This window comes from Electrona antarctica, assembly GCF_951216825.1.
Source record: "Electrona antarctica genome assembly, chromosome: 1".
In the NCBI taxonomy this organism is placed as follows: domain Eukaryota; kingdom Metazoa; phylum Chordata; class Actinopteri; order Myctophiformes; family Myctophidae; genus Electrona; species Electrona antarctica.
In genome coordinates this window covers 36390167-36413192 of record NC_136806.1, presented here as the reverse complement: position 1 = coordinate 36413192, position 23026 = coordinate 36390167, and the positions used below count along the sequence as shown (strand labels likewise).

General features: G+C 43.0%; 1 protein-coding gene across 1 annotated transcript in view; it reads right to left on the bottom strand.

Moving 5' to 3' along the window:
* The window catches only part of uvssa (UV-stimulated scaffold protein A), a 50789-nt gene extending 29346 nt beyond the window's left edge, over positions 1–21443 (bottom strand). The window contains exons 1-10 of the mRNA XM_079496851.1: positions 21299–21443; positions 18498–18627; positions 16797–16950; positions 16341–16517; positions 16021–16141; positions 15290–15503; positions 14365–14456; positions 14212–14334; positions 13273–13382; positions 12648–12776 (exon numbers count right to left, since the gene is read on the bottom strand). Coding sequence (XP_079352977.1) covers positions 12648–12776; positions 13273–13382; positions 14212–14334; positions 14365–14456; positions 15290–15503; positions 16021–16141; positions 16341–16517; positions 16797–16950; positions 18498–18607 — 1230 coding nt within the window. The 5' untranslated portion in view covers positions 18608–18627; positions 21299–21443. The remainder of the gene's footprint in view (positions 1–12647; positions 12777–13272; positions 13383–14211; positions 14335–14364; positions 14457–15289; positions 15504–16020; positions 16142–16340; positions 16518–16796; positions 16951–18497; positions 18628–21298) is intronic.
* Positions 21444–23026: the final 1583 nt, after the last annotated feature.

Genomic DNA, 23026 nt, shown 5'->3' with positions numbered 1-23026 from the left:
GCTAAAATAGACTTACAAAAAAATGAGTTTTACACAGTACGACTTTAAGTTTTTATGTGAAGGCGCTGATATGGCCCGCTGTCTGCCCCCATTAGATCTAAACATATTAACAGCCATTCTAGATGAAGACATCTCATTCTCTGTCTCATTAGGTGGCATTTAAAGCTTTAATATGTGGTTACTTAGCCAGCTCTGCTCTCCCCTCCTTCTAATGAAATCAGACTTTAGCTGTCTCTAATGACGCCGCGGTCGCTGGTGGACGGCCAGTCACAGGCGGGATTTTCTATACGCACAAAACGTCTGGTTTGTAATCGTTTGTGGCACTTGTCGTATCTTCTCCTTGCCGTCAGGAACCGTGCGGGCGTCTGATCTTAACCCTCTGTGGCACCGATCGGATCGTACCGTGATCGCGCAGCCGGAGATTCCAATAAAAAAAACATTGGTCTGGGGTTTTCTTTTTTCTTCCCCACACCGGTGAGGGCATCTCGTGTTGTCTGCAATCTGTAAGATTGTTACTACTGCTAAAGGTCTTCAACACATGGAAAGATTCTCTGCGTTAATGCAACTCTGAGACTGTACAAAATGGAACCAAAACAACTGTTTTGATTCACATTTTTTTCAGTCTCAGAGTTAAATCGACGTTCAGGATTTGATAGTGCGTGTGCTCAGTGAGTGGGGCTCTCCCTTAATGACACGGGACGGCCCCTGACAGAGTGTGTTGTCATTAATGGCTTCTTGATCCGTGTGTGTGCTGTGATTGAGACGTCACCTCCGCTCCGCTGCCCCGCGTCCCTCTGTCATAATGGGACTTGACTCGAGCACTTCTGTGGCTTAGCGTCAAGCAGGCGAAAAAGCCACTGAGGCTGTGCTGCTCATCCGTACATCTCCTCTCATCCCTTCTGCCCCTATATACAGTATGCTTTGGAATTTCAGTATCATTAAAGGTAGTATGAGTGATTTTTGTAGTTGTTGGTTAAAACAAAAATGATTTAGTGAAATGGTTAACGCTCTATATTCAGACCAGTAAATTCTTCTTCTTCTTTCGATCTCTTTAACAAATAGAAAACAGTGGGTTGCCAATTTCATCCAATTAGGAGAGAGTACCATTTATCAGCTTAAATGTTGTAATGTTCAAGTTAAAAATGTGTCTGCTTCTTTGCGTTATCACTTACTATTTCACTATAAAAGGTACACTACTGTACCTTTAACAGCAGATACATTTGGCCCTAGACAAACAATAGAAAAGCAAGACACACCATCTCCGCTTTCCTTCCCGATTCTGTATGACGTGAACTTTTGGAGACCAGAAGTAGGTGAGTTTCTCAATTCCAATGGGAGAAATGAACGTGAACACAGCCTCCGACCCATGCTTTAGCCCCATGGTCAGTGGTCACTGGACTAAATATTGCCATTCACAGATTTGTACTACGTATATAGGGTTTAAGTTGTTATGTCTGTGTATAACTCAAAATCCAGAGTGTTGAACTATCTGAGTGTCAGTGTTAAAACATTTGCCTGCCTCAAGGCTTAACACTCTGGGCTTGGGGGAGAAATCACATGCCGTGGGTTGTCGTACGAGTTATGCTTTGCCGTCTGTGGTGATTGCGCAGTGATTCTAACCCTAACCCTAACCTCCCACGGGGCAGCACACCTAAACCTAACCTTAACCCTCTCCAAACCCTTAACGCACTCCTCACCAACCTTTATCCGGTCGTCTTAACGCACCCGAGACCAACCTTTATCCGGTCGTCTTAACGCACCCGAGACCAACCTTAATCCGGTAGTTTTAACGCACCCCTCACCAACCTTAATCCGGTAGTTTTAACGCACCCCTCACCAACCTTAATCCAGTCGGACCAATGCTATGTCTAACCAATGCTATGTCTAACCAATGCTATGTCTAACCAATGCTATGTCTAACCAATGCTATGTCTAACCAATGCTATGTCTAACCAAAGGATGCCTCCCGTTCTCTGGGTATTTGTGCATGTCCCCTTTAACCCCTTAAACCCCGTACTCAAGGGGTCTCCACCTGTTTTTATTTTTCAAATCTCTTTGCCGAAAACAGCCAATCTGCAAGCTTGCAGATCGGTTCGCATATTACGACATGCTGAGCCATAAGGGTCCATGTGGTTAATTGTTATTATCAAAAAAAAGGAATCCTCTGCTGAAGCTTTGAGGTAATGTGCTAGTTAGTGAACTGGGAGCGCTGAAGAGAACAGAGGGAGACAGATAAACTATCTGCACTCATCTTTAATCTCTTCCCTCTCTGGATAGATTATCCGGGCGGAGGGTGGGGGGGACTCCCTGTGGTGTGAACATGATAATGACGTCTAGGGGGGTTACATTAGTAACTCATGGCTGGTCTACAATGACTGATTATCTGGCTGCTCTGGAAGCCCATGACACACATTCAGGAAGACAAATTAGCCATGTGAAGACATGCTCAGGGATTAAAGCGAAAACAACTCTCACGACTGAACATTTTTGTTAGGCCAACCGAGTCCCAATCTGTGATCTGTGAAATGCAGTGAAAGGAGAGCTCCACACTAAGGCTGTGTTTCCTAAACAATATGTAGAATGTTCAAGTTCAGGCGAAGCAGTTGAAGAACTTGCAGATTGAGGGTTTTATGGAAGATGCTTCTGAACATCAATTTACAATTTAAGCTATAGAACATGTATTATATTGGTAGTTTGGCCCATTCTTTGACAACCCAAATCCATGTATGTTTTTTCTTTGTATCCTCCTCTTATTACTTCATTAACTCACACTTTTCTTTTCTATTCTTCTTGCGTCACTGTTACAGTGACACATATTTTCTAGAAGGAAGTGACGTGGAGGCGAGATTGAACCAAGCATGCCACCAAACACGATGGGAAGACTCGGAGAACGAGAAAGGTAACAAATAGACAAATTCCTTTAAAATTAAAAAAAGAATAATAATACCAGGAGAGAGGAAATCGAAACGGCCAACGACAAATGCACAAAAGAGAAGAAGGGAATGAGAGAGGGAGAGAAATAGAGGTATAGTCTCTCTGTGTTTATCTCCAATGAGAAAAACAGGCAGCCACATCCATTGTGCGCTGATAAGATGCCTTATCAGCGGTAAACAAGACCCAAGCCTGTATGAATGGAGCCCAGAATGAGTGAACACATACTTAAAAACTCAGGATACATCCCTAACTAAACGCATACAGATGTGTCAGGCGGGAGAATTAGAAAGATGGCTTGCTCTTAATACATGCCCCTATCATTTTAACTTATCTGTATGTGGTCTGTTGGAGAACTAGACCACGACTGACAACATGGGTTCTGGTGTCTTGTGGTAATCACGTTTTGGTACACCAAGTATGCCAAGATGTTTTCCGTAGATTTCTTCAGCCGCAACAAAGCCTGGCATTGCTATTCTATGTGATAAGGAGGGTAACATTTGGTGAAAACAGAGGAACATTTAATGAAGCTTGTATATTTGGGAAAAAATAAGACAAGCAGACAAAGCCTCTGTCTGCATTTGGCAAAAAATAGAGCCACATAACCACATAATTTGACAAAGATTGGGGAACATTTGGCAGAAACTCCTAAAGACAGATAGTCCTTCGCACAGTCCTTGCTGTGTGTATTGTCAAGGACCCAAGGGATTGTGGTGCCTAGTGTGACATCCGTCGGATCGGCGGTTCTCCATAGAAATCCTGTGTTATGCCCACATATGGAGGCACATTATGGCACATATGGAGATCGGTTGTCTAGAGTCTAGACAACCGATCTCCAACCAGATCTCCTTCTGGTCTAGACTCTAGACCAGAAGGTGGAAAGGAGATCAAACAAGAAAAATACTAAATACAAAATATATCTACATATTTACAAGTTGCGTCCAAATATAAATGCAAAAAACACTGACAAAGCAATGCAGTGAGCATTGCTTTCTCTCTGCTTGATTACTGCAATGCACTTTTTTCTGGCCTAACAAAGAAAACAACTGACCAGATTACAACGAGAGAACATATTATTCCAGTTTTAGTTTCACTGCATTGGCTCCCGGGTGTTTTTATGATTGATTTTAAAATAATTGTACTTGTTTATAAAGCTCTCAATGGTCTCGCACCTTCCTACCTATATATGCCTGCCTAGATGTCCCAAACTGTCCCCTCAGTGCTGGCCTGCTCACCAAAGAAAATGGCAACTAAAAAACACAGTGAAACAGCTTTCTGCTTCTATGGTCCAGCGGCGTGGAACAAACTATACCTTCGACAGGCAGCCTCTGTATAGACATTTTTAAAGCACAGCTCAAGACAGACTTCTACACTCTTGCTTTTAGAATCCTTAGTTACTCATGTCCTCACTGGACTGCATTACTGCTATAATGTTGTGTTATGCCTTTTCTTTTCGTTTTTGAGTGGTGTAAACCACTCCTACAACTGGCTTTGTTAGTTTGTCTGTCTGTCTGTTCGTACCAAAAAATGAGCATGGTTGCTATGGTCACCCAGTTCACACGGGTGTGATTTCATTACGTCAGACATTACGTCAGACCACAGCTGATCAGTCTATATAAGACCTTACACCACTCAGTTCACACGGGTGTGATTTTTTCTCTATGCTCTGTAAAGCACATTGAGCTGCATTTCATGTCATGAAAGGTGCTATGCAAATAAAGTTATTATTATTATTATTATTACAATATAATTTAATTTAGTAAAGATTCCGCCGTTTTAGCGGTTTTGGCAGTTCTGAGCTATCGCTTTTCATGAAATTCGGCAATATGGTAGAGGGCTGTGAGGATCCCTCTAAAACAAAAATACATTGCATGGATGCACCTGGGACGTATCCTCAGTGATGTATCCTAAAGTCATCAGGGTTTCAGGTCTCTCAACAGCATACCCCTCGCTCAGGTGACCCAGCCGGGGGTGATCAAGTCCCGACTTACGTCCCAGTAGCTAATCTCGATCAGTCCCATTAGGGAAAGACAGGGCCACACAATCCCATGCTCCGGAATTACTCTGCCGGAACTGGGAGTGAGAGGAACTGGCACGTGGACGGACTAGGCACTAAGACTCCTGTCCGGGCCCCTCCTACGTCTCACCAGGTCCATTCCTGCTCTCACCAGGTCCAGGACCTGTGTGTTGCACCAGTTTCCCAGCACCATGCACGTCATTCAGGAGTGGTGGATTCTCGAGCCGCAATGATTCTGCATGGTGGTGCTGCAGGCTCCGCTTGCAGCTTGAATGGCCCTCCTATAAGGCCTCACCGAGGGTTTGTTGGGCTTCCTCCTCATGGAAGACACAGCCTGGGGCGCCAACCCAACTGGCTTTGTTAGTTTACGTGTCTGTCTGTCTGTCTGTGCTCAAAAAATGAGAATGGTTGCTACGGTCACCCAGTTCACCCGGGTGTGATTTCATTACGTCAGACATTACGTCAGACCACAGCTGATCAGTCTATATAAGACCTCACACCACTCAGTTCACACGGGTGTGATTTTTTTTTAAATGATTTGCTCAATCCATTTTTCGGCGTGTTTTGGCCACGTCACAGAAATTGCATTTCCATTCATGCCAATGGAGTCTGACTCTGGTTACGGGACTACAGCATTGACAGACAACCCCTTCAGCCTAATCCTTCAGCCTAATCCAAAAAACTGAGTAGAATCTAATTAAAACCCACATGGGCAAGCCGAATTAGGGTGTATTTGGATCGCATAAAAGTACCTAGTTCGGGCACAGTAAATGCGCACATAGAACCAATTTAACACCCACATGAGTAACCCATTTGGTGCCATCTGACATTGTCATATAGGTTCTATAACACCAGCGGATTTTCCATTTCCGTTTTTTCCCACCGTACCGAAACAGAAGTGTTATGACCGCACAACACAAATGATCACCGTAATCAATTGATATTCAAAAAATCACACCCGTGTGAAGTGAGGGGCACTAATATATTAAAGTCTAACTCATGTTGATTAGGTGATGTAAAACAAACGGTGCCAACACAAACATTAAACGCCATTTACAATAAAGAGACAATATGACGTAATGAGGCACATTATGACGTAAATTTTCCCTTCATTGTCAATGGCGTTTACAAAACATACATTGAACTAAAGACAAACAATAAACCTGTATATAGGAGGGGCCAGAGCCATCTAATAGAATAGAGTTGCGATATTGTGGGGGCAGAAAACAGCCCGGTCACGTGGTTCATGTACTCGCGCGAGCCCATAGGACAGGCGTCGAAAGGCGATGTCGGTGATACATGAGTTAAGCAACCCATTGTGTATATTGTATATAGATATTAGCTATAGCTATATTTATTATTAACACCCTGAGGTCTCCGTCCTATCAAATAGTAACGCTCGACACTCAGCTATATATACATCTTTATGATGTAATTATCGGACAAAACAAACATGGACAAAACAAACATTAAACTCTGCCCATGTCAATGGCGTTATTAATGTTTGTTTAAGGAAAAACAAACATACAGGTAATGGGCATATATACTAATGTCATCAGGGATCTCCAGATATGGGCACAAAGGGGACAGAGACAGACAGGTACACTATGCCGGTGCGGCGTACAGTTAGGTGCGAGGGCCCCTACTCTACATGTGAGCAGCCTGAACCTCTAGAATTGATACATCTGCAAATCCACATATTATGGTTGGATTGGGGTTTGATATCTCCGTTATATGGGCATGAAAGAGACACACAGACAGCTCCATATATGGCCATGAAAGGACACAGACAGACAGACAGACAGACAGACAGACAGACAGACAGACAGACAGGTACTTGCTATTCGTACTTGCTATGACGGAGAATATAGTGTGTTAAACCACTTGAACCCCAGCAGGCCGAGTCACCTCCACTTCCCTCTACAACTCTACATGGACGCCGTAGCTCTACAGGACGCTAGCCGTCTGTAAGATGGTCTGTGAGTGTGTTTGTCTGTCTGTTTGTCCAGAGCTAAATGCTGGAACGGATCAGCGCCCAAGTTGTCATGTGCACGGGTGCAGTACTTAGTTTAGACAGTTTTTGGTTTAGACTAGTCATTTGTTAGACCAGTCATTAGTCCTACAACTACAACCTATCTCAAACCCTCGCCCTAAACCTAACCTCCCACGGGGCAGCACACCTAAACCTAACCTTAAGCCATGTCTAACCAATGACTAGTAGTAGGCTAACTAAACAAATGGACCCATTGACTGTGAGAGTTAACACTGAGCATTTTCCAAGTGTAGTTCACCAGAAATTAAAAATAAATCACACCCGTGTGAAGTGAGGGGTGCTCTAATCATCGTACATCATCATACATCATCTCAAGCCAATCAGAATTTGCGTCCTCACCTTCGTCATCAATGTTTGTGTTACACAATGTTTGTACTCAAAATTGGCCATTCATTGTCAATGGCATTTAATGTTTGTGTTAGGACAACATTTGGGTTACACACACCAAACGCTGGAAAAAAATGGTATCAAATGAGGGGTCCATGGCTTGATCTTGATGCATATCAAAGCGGGGGTCTTTGACGTGGAAAGGTTGACAATCACTGCACTCCAGGGCTATACTCATTACTCAACTTTCTTTTCTCTCTCCTTCTCCCTCTTTACATGTATCCCTCGCTTTCTACTCATCTACTCATCCACTCTCTCCCCGATCTCACTCTCAGTCTCTCTACTGCTCTCCCACTTCTCCCTGCTCTCTCAATATCACTCCCTCTCTCCCCCTTGCTCTCCCCCTCCCTCCCTAACCTGCCTCTGTCCTCCTCGGCTCCTCGGCTCCTCCCCACCCTTCCCTCCCTCTCTCTCTCTCTCTCTCTCTCTCACACTTTCTCTCTCTTCCACCTCTCCACCCCTCCCTCTTTCTATCTCTCTGATCTCCCCCCTCTCCCCCTTGTCTCCCCCCCCTCACACACCCACACAGGGCTGTGTCGAGGGGGGGGGGGGGGGGGGGGGGGTGAGAGAGAAGCCAATCGCGTTGGTATGTCATGGGGCTTATAGAGAGGCGATCCAGTAATGGAAGGCCTTTTAAGGCTAAAAAGGAAAAGCTAATTATGATAAAGGGGCTCTAAGTTGTGTCGTTATCGCGGTGCAGGGCTGCTGGCGCAGGGGACCCCGTCCTGACAGTGATAACCAGGCAGAGAGGGATGCACAGCACTCTGTCACTGTCACACACACGCTCTCTCTCTCTCTCTGTGTCTCTCTCTACTGTGTGTGTGTGTGTGTGTGTGTAGGTGTGTAGGTGTGTGTGTGTGTGTGTCCCTCTCCCTGTGTCTCTCCACTAGACAACCACTTTGATGCCTCTTTATTTCTCTCTCTTTCTCTCTTCCTTTCTTTCTTTGAACAACAACACGTTGGTGCTTCTGTTCCTTTAACCACTTAAACCCTATAGTACGTCATTACAAGGAATAGCGGAAATAGCCGATCTCCCTGGCACAAATTATTTTTTAGAAAGGGTCTGTGGCCAAATATAAACTCCTCATGGAAAGTTCGGAAACTTAACTTTGGTTGATTATTTCTTCCCTTTAATAATACAAAATGTTGGTATTGTATTTTAAATAGTTTTTATCGTTGATTAGTCACCTTTACAGCTTGTAAGGACTAGGCATTTGTGGAATGAGCAACACAGCTAAACATGTACTGTAGCACCCCCATAAAATTTGCCAAAATGGCAAATGGATGGTATTCACCCTTGCTTTGAGTTGATTAGTGGATTGGATTGGTGTTAGGGAACTCAGTAGCGTGTGGAAGATCCATACGCAGCAACAGCTCAGAGTCAGCCGATTGCATAACCGTTCGCAAACTTCTGGGTGAGACGGGTCATTTTTGTCCCTTGAATAAGGCACCTCACTGAAAGGACCTTTGGCAGGGAAGGGACACAGACTGAAATATATGGCAGTCAGTGAGTTACAGGGAAGAAATAATCAACAAAAGTTAAGTTTCCAAATGTTTTGTGAGGAGTATATATTCATCCGAGGTTCCTTGACGTGTAAATGTTGAGAACCACTCAATTGTGTCTATGGAGTCCTAGTCTTGCGTAGCCAGACAACTATTCCACATATATTATTCTATTATATTCCACTTAGTATTCCACTTTATATAGCATTCTCCGAATGCTATATAAAGTCTGGAACTACATCTCCTGAAATCTGAGTAAGGAAGCTGCCATTTCCTTTACATTTTATTATTGTATTTCCTTTTCTGCTAAGCAACAAGCTATATATGCTTAGATGATTTCTATTGGGATATATTTGGGCGACTGTAAAGACGAAATGGAAGTGGGGAGGAGTCTCCAACTCTCCACTTCTGCTTTATCACTTACTCATGAGAGAGCTTCCGTTGCTCCAGACTGTATGACGGAAGCATTTGAAAATTGCGAGAGGTAACAGTCTGGCAACGCAAAACGAATGGAGTCCAGAACAGCTCAGAGTCACCTGAAACGCTCATTTTGACCCTGCAGTGGTGAATCAACATGTCACACACACACACACACACACACACACACACACACACACACACACACACACACACACACACACACACACACACACACACACACACACACACACACACACACACACACACACACACACACACACACACACACACACACACACACACACACACACACACACACACACACACACACACACACACACACACACACACACACACACACACACACACACACACACACACACACACACACACACACACACACACCTGTTCAGTCATTCACTCACCGCCTGCTACAACTGCTGCCTCGTGATTTCTAATGCATCGCAATGCTTCCCCCTGGTGGAGGAGTTATATATTAGCAGTTAATAGATTTACTGTTGCTTCCAATAGAGCACAGAACCCATAGGTAAAGGTGCCACCATGTCAAAAATATAAATAGAAACGAGTCTGACGATTATGACATTTAGTTATATTTGATAACATTTGGAAACTACAGTAAGATATCCCGTGATTCACTCTCCCCACTGAATCACGTCACGTTCTGTTAAAAACATTCCTGACCTTCCTTTTATTTCATTTGTTGTCAGTGTGCGTTATATAATTTATGTTTGCGTTATAGTTTGATGAAACGACTCAGAACAGACACTACTCATTTATGGAGGGAAAGAATCCAATGCAAAGCTCACAGCACGCCTTTATCCAAAGCGCTTTACAATGATTGTGCATTACATTTACCTATTCACCTATTTCACACACACATCCATACACCGATGAGGAAACCATGCAAGGCACCAACCTGCTCATCAGGAGCAATTAGGGGTTCAGTGTCTTGCTCAAGGACACTTCGACACTACCTCTGGGGGAGACTGGGATCGAACTGGCCGTTATACCTCCTGAGCCACTGCCGCCCCAGCAGCAGGTTTGCACAGCAGCAGCAGTCTACCTTGAGAAACGGACGCGCTTCGGCACGTAGGCCTTCCTCAGCATTTAAAAGTAAAATGCATCACATAGCTATACAGCTGTGTCTCATTAGTGAATATAATTTACAATACAATCATATTTACATGTAAAGCATCATAAAGAGTACCTGACTGACTGTATTTTACAGTTCCCACAACCATAAAATTGATTCAAAATTTGGCATAATAAATGGGTCATCTTGTGATCATATGGCAATCGCTAGTCTTAACTGTAGTTATTTTAACCCATTCTGGGCGGGAACCCCTTTTGGTGTTAGCATTATGTTATCCTTTAGCTATTGAAAAATAGCAGATCTACAAGCTCATAGCGCGCTACGAGCTTGTAGGTCTGCTATTTTTTTTTAATCGAAGAACGACTGACATAGAAACATCTGATCTCAGGTCAAAATGGGTTAAACTGCTTATAGATAGAAAAGCATGTTAATTATAAAGACCCAATTTTTAGGTCGAATTTTGGAGAGTCCTAGAGATCACTGATTAACAGAGTTTCCACGCATAAAAAAAGAAAGAAAAAATGTAAAACATCTTGAAATCAATCTGAAGAACTTTGATTTGATAAAAGTTTATATGTCTTAGCTTTGAAGTGAGCTCGAGCAAGACAGTGAAGCCATGACCCCTCCTCATTTGTACAGAGCATACACACTCTTCAGAAGAGTGTGTATGCTCTGTACTACAGAGCATACACACTCTTCAGAAGAATGTGCCAAGAGCATGCTTACCAATTTGTGGTAAACTGCTGCCACCTGCTGACCAGGGTCTGTCAGAGCAGGAAGTGAGTTGAAAGATGATCTGACATCACCCGACCTACAGTTGGGTGCCACCGATATTGTCCCTTATCATTTGACCCATTTAGGCCTGACCTCAAAATTTAAAAAAAATCCTTCTAAATCCTCCAGTTTTCTGAAATAAATATTTTCACGATTTTTCAAAAATAGCAGACCTACAAGCTCGTAGCGCGCCACTCGGTGGCGCGCTATGAGCTTGTAGATCTGATATTTTTCAATAGCTAAATTATATAATATATATTTTGGTGTTATATAAAACACCAAAAGGGGTTCCCGCCCAAAATGGGTTAACTGTCCTTTTGCGCAGATCACACAAACCTCAGCAAAAAGAAAAGGACAATATCGATGGCCTCCAACTGTACTACCCAACTAATTCACTAATCTCTCAAGACAGATTCAGAGCTCTGCAGCTGAATCAGTCGGCCATTACAATGTGTAGTCTGTTGTTAGTAGAAATTAAAACAAACACGCACCACCGGAAGAGGAGGGCTGAAGGAGAGTGAACATCCGGTATTGTTATATATTTTCACAACTTACAGAAATTGTAAAGAAATTCAAAAGGTAGAGTGAACTGAATCAATGTTCTGTTAGAGCCTCCGGACAGCCCAGGGAGAATGCATGCAATGCAGCCCCCATGAGCTTCATACACGTGTCCCTTTTATAAACAAACAAGAGACCATAATGCACTGGATGTGTGGTTAGTGGACAGAGTCAAACAAGGATCTATGTAAGAATAGTTCATCTGACAGGCAACCAACAGGTGAGAGCCTGGCTTCCTAATATACTGTGAGATGTAAAGAGACACCACATGTCCTTTAAGTGGATGGCTCATATGAGCTATGAATGAGAACATTGTAGTATTTTCATTTCCATTACAGTATCTAGACGTGGCAGTGCCCCCAGATTTTTTCCCCCATTCATTTTTTGCCGATGGGTTCCCAGATTGCATATTTACTAACCCCACCCTAAACTGCTAGGATGGATTTTTAACAAAACATTTACCATGTTGTTCATATCGAAGCCAAAGTTAAACCTTGCACTAAAGAGATAGGTTCTCTTTTACAGTCTTGGAACACCACTATATGAGACTCAGATGACACTGAATGAATCTAGAGACACAGTGGTGAGCAGAAATGCACCAAGCTTAGCAACTGGGCGCAAATGGAGACCAGCCAAAGCAGTGGAGGAAGCAACAGCAGCCCTCAAACATGCTGACATTGTGGGCTATGTCCACCATTCACCACCACTCATCACCAGGACGACAGGATGACACCAAGACATTCTGCCATTCATCACGACGATACTCTTAGGTATGTGCTTGCACAAAGGAATTTACATCTTATCCTGTGTTTGATAAACTGACATGTGTGAAGTGTAAAACAGAGCTGAAGTGGTTGATGTCAAAGTGTTTGGTGTGTGTAGGGACTCACCACTCTGCGCCGTCTCTTCTTATATTCGATGTGCAGCTCTTTGTGCTTCCGTAGAGCAGCTTCCAGACACTTCTTCAGGTCTAACACTTGCCTTAACAGCTGCTGCTCCAGACCTGACTTACTCAGCACCTGCAGAGCATATTTATTCATTCATTACAATTTAGTCATTAGTCCAGAGCGAATTACAGTAAGCAATGTAAACACGAGGTAAGACATCAAATGCATAGAAATATGCATAGGTAAACCAAGAGAATCTATCATCATGCTAATAAAATAAATACATAACTCATCTGGACAATTTAAACTATACACACTATAGGGACTCATAGGTATTCTGGATTATTTGGAGGGCCTCAGTAGTTTTTGTGTGATTTCAATGTTTATATATTTTTCAAAGTGGTACAAAATGCAATGCAGTGCAATGCAGCACAACCAAACCATACCATAAAACAGCCACACCATATCATAAAACAGCCAGTCCAAGAAACAAAAGTAAAGAAAAAAGGAATCCCAAAAAAAGCACCGATTACATACAGAAGCTCTCAAATTGTCCGGTTTTCATATGACTGATGTCTGGTGAAGGAGCTGGGCTAATGCGTGTGCACGTGCGAGCGTGAACACTAACCTGAACCCAGCTCTGTACAGCTGGTAAGTGTTTGGCTGTGATGAGTCGATGGAGGTCTATCACCGTGGAAACCACTGCCTCGTTGTCCTCTGTCTCTTTAACATGGATTTCTGAGAGGAGAGGAGAGGAGAGGAGAGGAGAGGAGAGGAGAGGAGAGGAGAGGAGAGGAGAGGAGAGGAGGAGAGGAGAGGAGAGGAAAAGGTGAAAGCCACAAGAGTTAAAAAAATAAAAATAAAAAATAAAAGTTGGAAGAAAACAACAGAGGACTAGCCTGGCTCCAGCCCTGAATCGCTACCATTAAAAGAATATGTCCTGGCGATAAGTGAAACGAAATGAAAATTCAGAGTGTCAGGCTAACAAAGGACAGGACAGGATCAGATATTTTAAATAAAGCTTGTTAACATTGTATTTAAATGGCATGCAGTGTACCATATTCACATTCTTCTCTTACAGTACATCACTTGGTTGAGCAGTGTGTTGCGCACGGACAATAGTAGATCATACAAGCTCATAACACGTGGCAGAAATAAGCATAAAGCATCCTGGAGTGAGACTACAACCTCTCTGGGAGTACAAATGTGATTATGGGACAATAAAGTCAAAGTTGAGTAATTTGCTTCACTATAGAAGTGGCATGGCGTGAGGTAAGAGCAAAATGGCTGTTGTGTGACTACAGTCCGTTTCTCAAAGAGGGGTACAGGGACCTGACCACCAGGGGTCCAAATGAACCCATATGGGTCTGTAACTCTTGACAGTTGGTTACATTTGTACACTCTGAATTAAATTAAGGATCACAGTGTAGATTGCGGTCCCAGAGCTATAAAAATAAGTTATCAAATGGGGGTGTTGGCTAATGTATATCAAATTGGAGGTTTATGAATATCAAAATGTTGAGAGTCACAGTTCTAGTGTGTCTGTACGTGCGTGCGTGCTACCCACCAGGTACCAGGTTAATGTCCAGACTGTAACAGTGAGAGATGAGTCCGGAACTACGAATAAACGACACCTCATCGGCGACCTCCTGCGTCTGCATCGCTCCATCCATTCTCCTTTCCTCCTCCTCCTCCTCCTCCTCCTCCTCCTCCTCCTCCTCTCCCTCCACAGCTGTGTGTTTCTCTCCACCTTTCTCCACTTCCTTCCCTTTCTTGCTTTTGTCTCCTCGTCTGCTGTTTCTCCTGTCAGGGCTGTTCACCAGCATGACATTTCAGTTGACCATTGTCATACAAAAGAATAGTGATGAATGATTTAGTTGTCTCTTTGATACTGAACAGAACATTGTGTTTACAATTCTTATTATTCTTATTTCTATACTACTACTACTACTAGACTGGTGCCCGGCTGTAGAGCACCGAGAACAGGCCAGCTCCATATACGGAGCCTGGGCAGGGGCCCTGTCCAGAGCCCGGGCAGAGGCCTTTTGTGGCGGTTCTGGACAACCGTTGGTTCAACCAACTCGACATCGGGCACTTCACTCCCTGTAGGGGGGTGGAACACGTGTCGAATTTGATGTCTGTGGGGCGAACGATTCTCGAGTTAGTGGATTACAGACGTACACACGTACATAATGTTCTGTGTCAGGCATGCCCAAGTGTTGTGATGTCCGAACAGGCCAGCTCCATATATGGAGCCTGGGCAGGGGCCCTGTCCAGAGCCCGGGCAGAGGCCTTCTGTGGCGGTTCTGGACAACCGTGGGTCCAACGGACTTGACACCAGGCACTGCACTCCCTGAGGGGGTGTGAAACACGTGTGTTGCATTTGAAGTCGGTGGGGCGAACGGTTCTTGAGTTACGTGTATTACAGCCGAACACACAGTCAGAGACATGGTGCATATAGATAGAAGATTAATGGCAGATGTGATGTATTGTGAACTTGCATATCGAGCTTGCAGGCGCAAAGTGGCGCATTTTGAGCTTGTCGATCTGCTACTTTTGCTAGTTTTGATTTTGAATCCTGAAAAGTAACAGTTTTGGCCATATGACGTTTCACCGTCAGAGATGAATAATTATGAAAGACGTGCCTGTTCCCCTCGTCTCTCCTGGTGTTAGGATTGATTGACGGCGTCGCTGTGGTGTCACCGGCGTTGAGCGATCGCTGACTGCTGTCGGGGGTCTGCCGGTGCCGGGGGCTCCCATCAGTCACTTGGAGGTCAGAGGGGTCGAACGAGTCGGCGAGGAGCAGCTTCATGCAAGAGTCCATTTCCGTCAGAGTTTCCTCGATCTCCTGGCGCGACTCTGTCGATAAAAGGTCACTTCATCATGTTTAAAAGTGCAGTAAGTAAGTAATATTTCTGGTTACAATACACATTAAATATTTCTAAACAGAAAATGCATTTTCAGGTGGGTCAGGAGAGAGCGCCCATTTATCCCAGTTTTTTTCTTTTCTTTTTTTTCGTCTGCTCATTTCTTTGTCTCATATCTTCCAATTTGACTTGTTATCTTGTATGATCCCAATCCCCTGATTGGATAAAATTGGCATCCAAACCTGAAAATGTGTTTTATGTTTACTAAAGAACTAAACCTTTTCACAAACAAAATAAACTTTTCGTTTTAACTCTAAAATATCACTATTATTAACTCCACTGTGCATGGCAAAATCATCATTTCTTAACATAAGAAATTGACCTTTACGTGTGTGTGTGTGTGTGTGTGTGTGTGTGTGTGTGTGTGTGTGTGTGTGTGTGTGTGTGTGTGCACACGCGCGCTCGCCTCGTGCATGCATTCTATGTTTATTAATGGTTATTATTTCAACCTTCCATCTCTTTGGCAACTTTCTCCACTCTCTCTCCATAGATCCTCTCCATCTTCTGCTGTCTCTCCTCTTCTCTCTTCCTCTCTGCCAGGGTCCGGGCCTCCACGTCATGGAAGTCCACCTGACAGACAAAATGGTGGGGTGATTTTATAATCAATGATGGTGGTGAACTTTAAAGAAGATCCAAAGGAACTCTGTTGTGTTCAGTTCAAGTAGGAAAATCCTTTATTGTTCCATAATTTAAAAAAAAGCAAGGTTAAAAACCGTTGTTGACCTACGCGTTTCGGCCTAAGGCCTTCATCAGAACTACATTCCCTCACCTTCTTGACCTGCTTGAGGAAATGATAGCCCAGTGCTAGCTTCTTGTAGGCTGATCCGTAGGAGACCTGCCACGATTGGACAGTCTGTACAGCCAATGACTTCAATTTCTTTGCAACCTCTTTAGGAGGAGGGAGGGGCTGGTCCGAGTCTGTCTCCACTGTCAACTCTAAAAACTCCTGGAAGAGACGTATATCGCCTTTATAATCCATCACACAATTGTGCCGCTTGCCTAAAACAGTGATTCTCACTTGCAAAAGAGGTTTAATACCGAAATGTTACTCTAGGTTAAATAAAGCTGTTACACGTACGTGGATACATACATACAACAAATCTCAAGGTTTTAATTTCAAGGACCCCCATTTTGGTAAACATTTTGCCACAGAAGTTTCTTCAAGAACATCTCTACTTCTAAGGTGACATGTATAAGCTCATGTCACAGTGGAAGAACACAGTACCTGGAAGTTATCCACCAGTAGTGTTCTGAAATGGTGTGATCTGGAGAAGAGCTCTGTGGCAATCTGGAAGGCAGACAGCCTGATCTCTGCATGTTCCTGGTTGAGCTGGGACATGAGAGAGCGGTACGCATGTTCTATGTAGTCGTTGGAACCTCTGGGAGAGAGAAGAAAGGCAGTGATGTAAATAGGTTTTCAATGTAATGAGTCCCGGGATGCAGGGATGGTCTTTTAGATGAGTCCCAGGGACATTTTATGAGTCCCACTTCAACAACGTTAGGAGTCATATTTTGCCATTTTTACAAATTGCAGCATTTAACTCCCATTTCATATGGTTATAATGTCGTTATATGCATGTAGAAAACAGAAGAATAAATTATTATTATAACTAAAGCTAGCAAAATAAACTAGAATAAAAAACAGTACAGTAGTGCATCCCGTGGATGCAGAGGTCGTTGTTTTATTGCGTCCCTTAACTATAAACTGCGTTTTGGGATGCAAACTGCACCCTATTTTAATCTCTGAGAAAGGGCATGTTTTTAATCTCCTGCTACTACTAGATATTCCTGAATAAATTCTGTTTGTAGATATTAACCCCTTATACATCGTTGTACGACAAATTGTGTCACAGAAATTGGTCCAGTTTCACTTAAAACAAGTATGAAGAACATTCTATGTATTCTTGTTTACACAATATTATTTGAATGCCTGACACATTGCATAAGTGCACTTTGTGTTCGTGCTATGGTGTATTAAAAAAAACTGTTGAAATTGTAAATTCACTTCATGCTGTCAGTTGACACTGTATTGATTCCAGTGTACTCTGCCGATACCATATTGACACTGTGATTGTGTGTATTTGTTTCTATGCATATTGTATTGCTAATAGTGTTACTCTTAGCTGTATCTACTTTGATTGATTGATTGAAAATTTTATTAACAGTTTGCAGAATTACAGTACATTTCAAGCACAAACTCAATACAAAGGCTGTTAACTGTGAGTGGACGACCCAATTCAGCATTACACTTGTTTACAACAGGGTCCACCATGTTCAATTCATCAAAAGCTACCATGCTTAGTTTACACTGTATCTGTCCTCTAACTGCTGTGCTTCCTCTGATGCGTGAATTTCCCTTGCGGGATCAATAAAGGTCTATCTACACATAGATATCTGGTCTGTTGATGATTTCTGATGACCAGTAAAGGTCCACCCGCTTTGAATGTTATCAACCGATAATCACCAGTAGGTAACGTATCAAGACGATCTTATCGACCTACTGCATGTACTGCATGTATCGCAGCCTACTGGCTGTGATTAGGAAACACAGAAGTGAAACTGACTTACAGGGCCAGTTAAGACTGAGGTTAGGGTTAGATTTAGTCGGACAACACGACCAACGCCACATGTTTCCTAATCACAGGCAGTAGGCTCCCAGTATACATGCAGTAGGTCACCATGTCCATAAGATCGTCTCGATATGTAACCTACTGGTGATTGTCAGTTGATTTTCATTAGAATCCGCTAACAGGTCTGTAGTACAGTCTGCATCGTTATGGAGCTAGTTTATCCTGGTGCTTAGAAACTCTGTTGGTTCACTCACACATTCTATAAAGTACAAACCCTCCATAAGGGTTCACAGCTTGATTTATTTGTGCGTGTGCATGGCTGCGCGCGTGTTTGTGCGGGCACATGCGAAGCCTACTTGCAAATCTTCTTGACTTCCTTCATCTTGTCTTGGCTGAGCTGCGGTTCTCCTGATGTGGTCAACTCCTCCACCAGCTCTGACAGTCTGTCCCTCTGCTTCAGATCCATTATCTATCACATACACACACCTATACAGAAACACAACATTAGATCTACATCCATTATCTATTCAAAACCACAACCATAGACAAGCATAACATTAGATACATACGTACATCCACCACTAGCCGCAATTTGTAACACTAGATTTTTTTTATAATGGGTTAACTTGAATCTAGAGTTGCAATACCCTCCATTGACAGCCCAGTGATCCAAATAGAAATTTCCGATCTGCTTGTATTAAACAACGTTAAAGTCATCAACATTGCAGCTGTAGGGCAAGCTTGAATTATCCTCTTTCAATCTGCAAAGCGTTCCTTTCATAAAAATCCACCATGTAGACATGTTATGAGCTACTTTCTGTTAAGAAATTCTGTGCCGTGATTTTAAGCACTCGTTTTCATTAATGCATCGTGCTGCTGCCTCCTATGTGCAAATTCGAAACGGGTGGTACGCAGGGCCACTCAATAACTTCAGACGAGCGCTTCCAAACTCCAACACTCAGAAAAACATTATCACGGCACGGAATTTCTTAGCAGAAAGTAGCTCATAACATGTCTACGGTGGATTTTTGAGTGGTGTAAACCACTCCTACAACTGGCTTTGTTAGTCTGTCTGTCTGTCTGTCTGTGCTCAAAAAATGAGCACGGTTGCTACGGTCACCCAGTTCACACGGGTGTGATTTCATTACGTCAGACATTACATCAGACCACAGCTGATCAATCTATATAAGACCTTACACCACTCAGTTCACACGGGTGTGATTTTTATGAAACAAATGCTTTGCAGATTGAAAGAGGATATTTCCATTTGTATCAATGGGCTGTCAATGGAGGGTATGGAAAGTCTAGATTAAATTATTTAAACTAGAAATGCACTGTCAAGCTGCCAACTTGCGCCTTGCACACAAGTAGGCCATGTATGGCCTACTTGCTCACCACTGCTGGTACGACTGCTGCTCTGAGTCCTAAAGCTCTCTGCTGCTGTCTGAGTACGACTGCTTCTCTGAGTCCTAGAGCTCTCTGCTGTCTGGGTATGACTGCTATTCTGAGTCCTAGAGCTCAGAATATTCTAAATCCTTTAGACCCGTTATTGACCTTATATATACTAGTTGAAACGTACCTTAGTTACGTCACCAAGAATGGTGGTCCCTTATTGGCTGTTGGAGGACACGACAGACAGACATACAGACATACCCAGCCGATCGCAGTACTTGCGCCCTCTGCTTGCGCAAGTAAAAAAAATCACACCCGTGTGAAGTGAGGAGTGCTCTTATCATCACTCACCATCATACATCATCTCACTCCGGCCAATGAGAATTTGCGTCCTCACCTTTTTGCCTTCAATGTTTGTGTTACGCACCGTTTGTGTTTACATGAACAAAATTGTCCAATTGTCAATGGCATTTAATGTTTGTGTAGGACAAAGTTTGTGTTTGAAAACACACTAAAAGCTGGACATAGGAGGTGAAGTAAGGGGTGCTCTTATAATCATAAATCATCCTACATCACATTCCGTGCTCAGCCAATCAAAATCAAATCATCACAAATGTCATTCCGGCCAATCACATTTGGCGTCTTCACTTTTCTGCCTTCACTTTTATCGTCAATATGTACTTTGCTCAGCCAATCAAATCATCGCTATGGGGTGATCAGCCAATCACAAGAAATGTTTGTGTTTACACAAGCTGGGCATAGGAGGCCCTCAATAAATCTAGTGTTGCAAATTGCAGCTAATCCATCACAACCCCATCTATAGACAAACATAACAACATCCATCATCTATTAACCACCACATCTAAACATGAGAAAGAGAATACACAAATGCAGTGCCTTAAAGAATTATGGGATACAGGTAAACATCAAACCAACCGCACAATAATGATGTATAACATGCTATCTAAATAACATTCTTATATGTGTTATTTGTGGTAAAGAAAATACAAGTCTCAATAATAAAACAAACTTGACGAGCATAAGCATATACATATCTGCAGCACCATAACTGTCTTAGCATCAATCAAGTGACAATGAGAGAGGATTGCTTAGCTCTGGTCCATAGCTCTAAATATCCATACAAAGGCATTAGAGCTATGTACCAGAGCTAAGGATTGCTATAGGCCAGTGTTATGATTTGATAATTTTTCTTCATTAAAGTGTCATGCTTCCAAGGAAGCCCAGCTCATATGGTCTACTACAAGGACGGTCAATTTTTACAGTGGCCACAGTGTTTGCAGTGCGCAGTGTTTACATTTTGAGTTATATCAGCAGCACTGCTGTTACTGCTGTAGCATTCATCTCATCGCCTACGAATAGCTGAGAGAAAAATACAAATGAAAAGCTAAAAACTCATCATTCATGGAAAAGATTCATAAACAAGCATAAAGGAAAACAATGTATACATAGTCCAGCATCCAGCTGAACCATAGCTCCTTTCGGAACCCTACGTTAAAGTTTCTGACATTTTGATGACTTTATGTGGTAGGTCCAAAGGAGCTCAACCCGGGGGGTCCGGAGACGGGCTAGCTGAACCATAGACTGTAGAAAAAGAGCTGAACCCAATTAATAAACATAAACAGGATCTAGCCATAGCATGTACCTCTCATGTAAGGCTACAAGTCGTTTTTATTCTCAGTATTTTTGCATTTCTATATAGTTATTACGTGTAAAACATTGTATGTATAAGTGTGTATATGCATACCATAACGTTAATTAGATAATTGTCTCTTTCCCAGTCGTATATTCCGTTTGGTTTGGAAACTGCAGGCTGCTTCCTACTTCCCCTCTAGGTGCGTCATCAGCGCCATTACAGGCTACAGCAGAACCGGAAAAAGAAGATTTGTTCCTTCAAAGTAAAGGGCATACTAGCACACCTCTAGGCAATCTTTTTTTTTTGAGTGGTGCAACCACTCCCTTACGGAGCTATGTATGTGCTATGTGTGTGGGTGGGTGGCTGGCTGGCTGGCTGGGTGGCTGTGTATGAGCACGAAAACAGCATGGTTGTTTTTCACCACCTGTGCGCAACCTAACACACACACACACACACACACACACACACACACACACACACACACACACACACACACACACACACACACACACACACACACACACACACACACACACACGCACACACTGTCTGTCCCTCTATACAAAAAATGAAGGCGAAAGCCGCAAAAAAAACACATTAAAAATATATTGATTGATTGATTGATTGATTGAAGAATTTATTAACAGTTTGCAGAATTACAGTACATTTCAAGCACAAACTCAATACAAAGGCTGTTAACTGTGAGTGGACGACCCAATTAAGCATTACACTTGTTTCCAATAGGGTCCACCATGTTCAAATCATCAAAACATTTAGAGACGTACAAATAGACACTTCTATAGACAGAACAGGAATTCATCATAAAGGAGGTAAAAAGGGAAAAGAAACATATACAGTGAGGGGGAAAAAAAGGGTGGGGGGGGGTTCACGTTCAGCTTAATTTGTTTGTTTTCCTTGGAGGAGCTGCGTTGGGTCCCCAAGTCGGCTCCGTGGCCGTACCTTGAGTTGGCTGTGTGGCCGTGACCATCTCTTGTGTTGTCCTTGCGTTGGGTCCCCAATTCGGCTCAGTGGCCATACCTTGAGTTGGCTGTGTGGCCGCGACCGTCTCTTGTGTTGTCCTTGCGTTCGTGTTTGAGGGATTCCGATTTTACAGGGGCCAGTTTCGAATTGCAGCCGTCCGTAGGTGCCCTTTGAGAGCGGTTTTGAAAGAGTCAAGGGATTCGCATGTCTTAATGACAGTTGGTAGGGCGTTCCACATTTTGGTGGCATAGGAGCGAAAAGAATTTAGTCCCTTGTTTGTGCCGAATCTGGGTTGTACATGGTATATATATGTGTGTGTGTGTGTGTGTGTGTGTGTGTGTGTGTGTGTGTGTGTGTGTGTGTGTGTGTGTGTGTGTGCAACTACTGGGGATGAAAAAAGCCCAGTGGCACTATACATTTCAAAAAGGCACACCACAATGTCTCTTCTCTTAGAATCAGATATTTGGGAATAGAAAAAGTGCATTCCCAAGACGAGGGGGAGATAACCTGTTACTAAAGAGAGAGCTATGGTGGATTCATTATCTTGACTTAAGTCTTAATAGAACCATGGCACCCGTAGGACTCAATGAAGAGTTTGATATTAGGCCATTTCTTTAGATTCAGCCTTTGGAGGTTTATATAGAGTTCAGAATGTAGCTTTAATACTTTTCTTTCTGTGGTTTTTCAAAGAGAAAACAGATTTTTTTAAACTGTCGGATTGTGGTTACTATATTAATGTCCCAAAAATTGGCCTTAGAGCCAATGGGTGTTGACTGTTGACATACTGATGTACTCATCTTTGTCTATGGTGTTAAAACTTTTCTACTTTCAGACACTTACTAAAATCATATTGATATA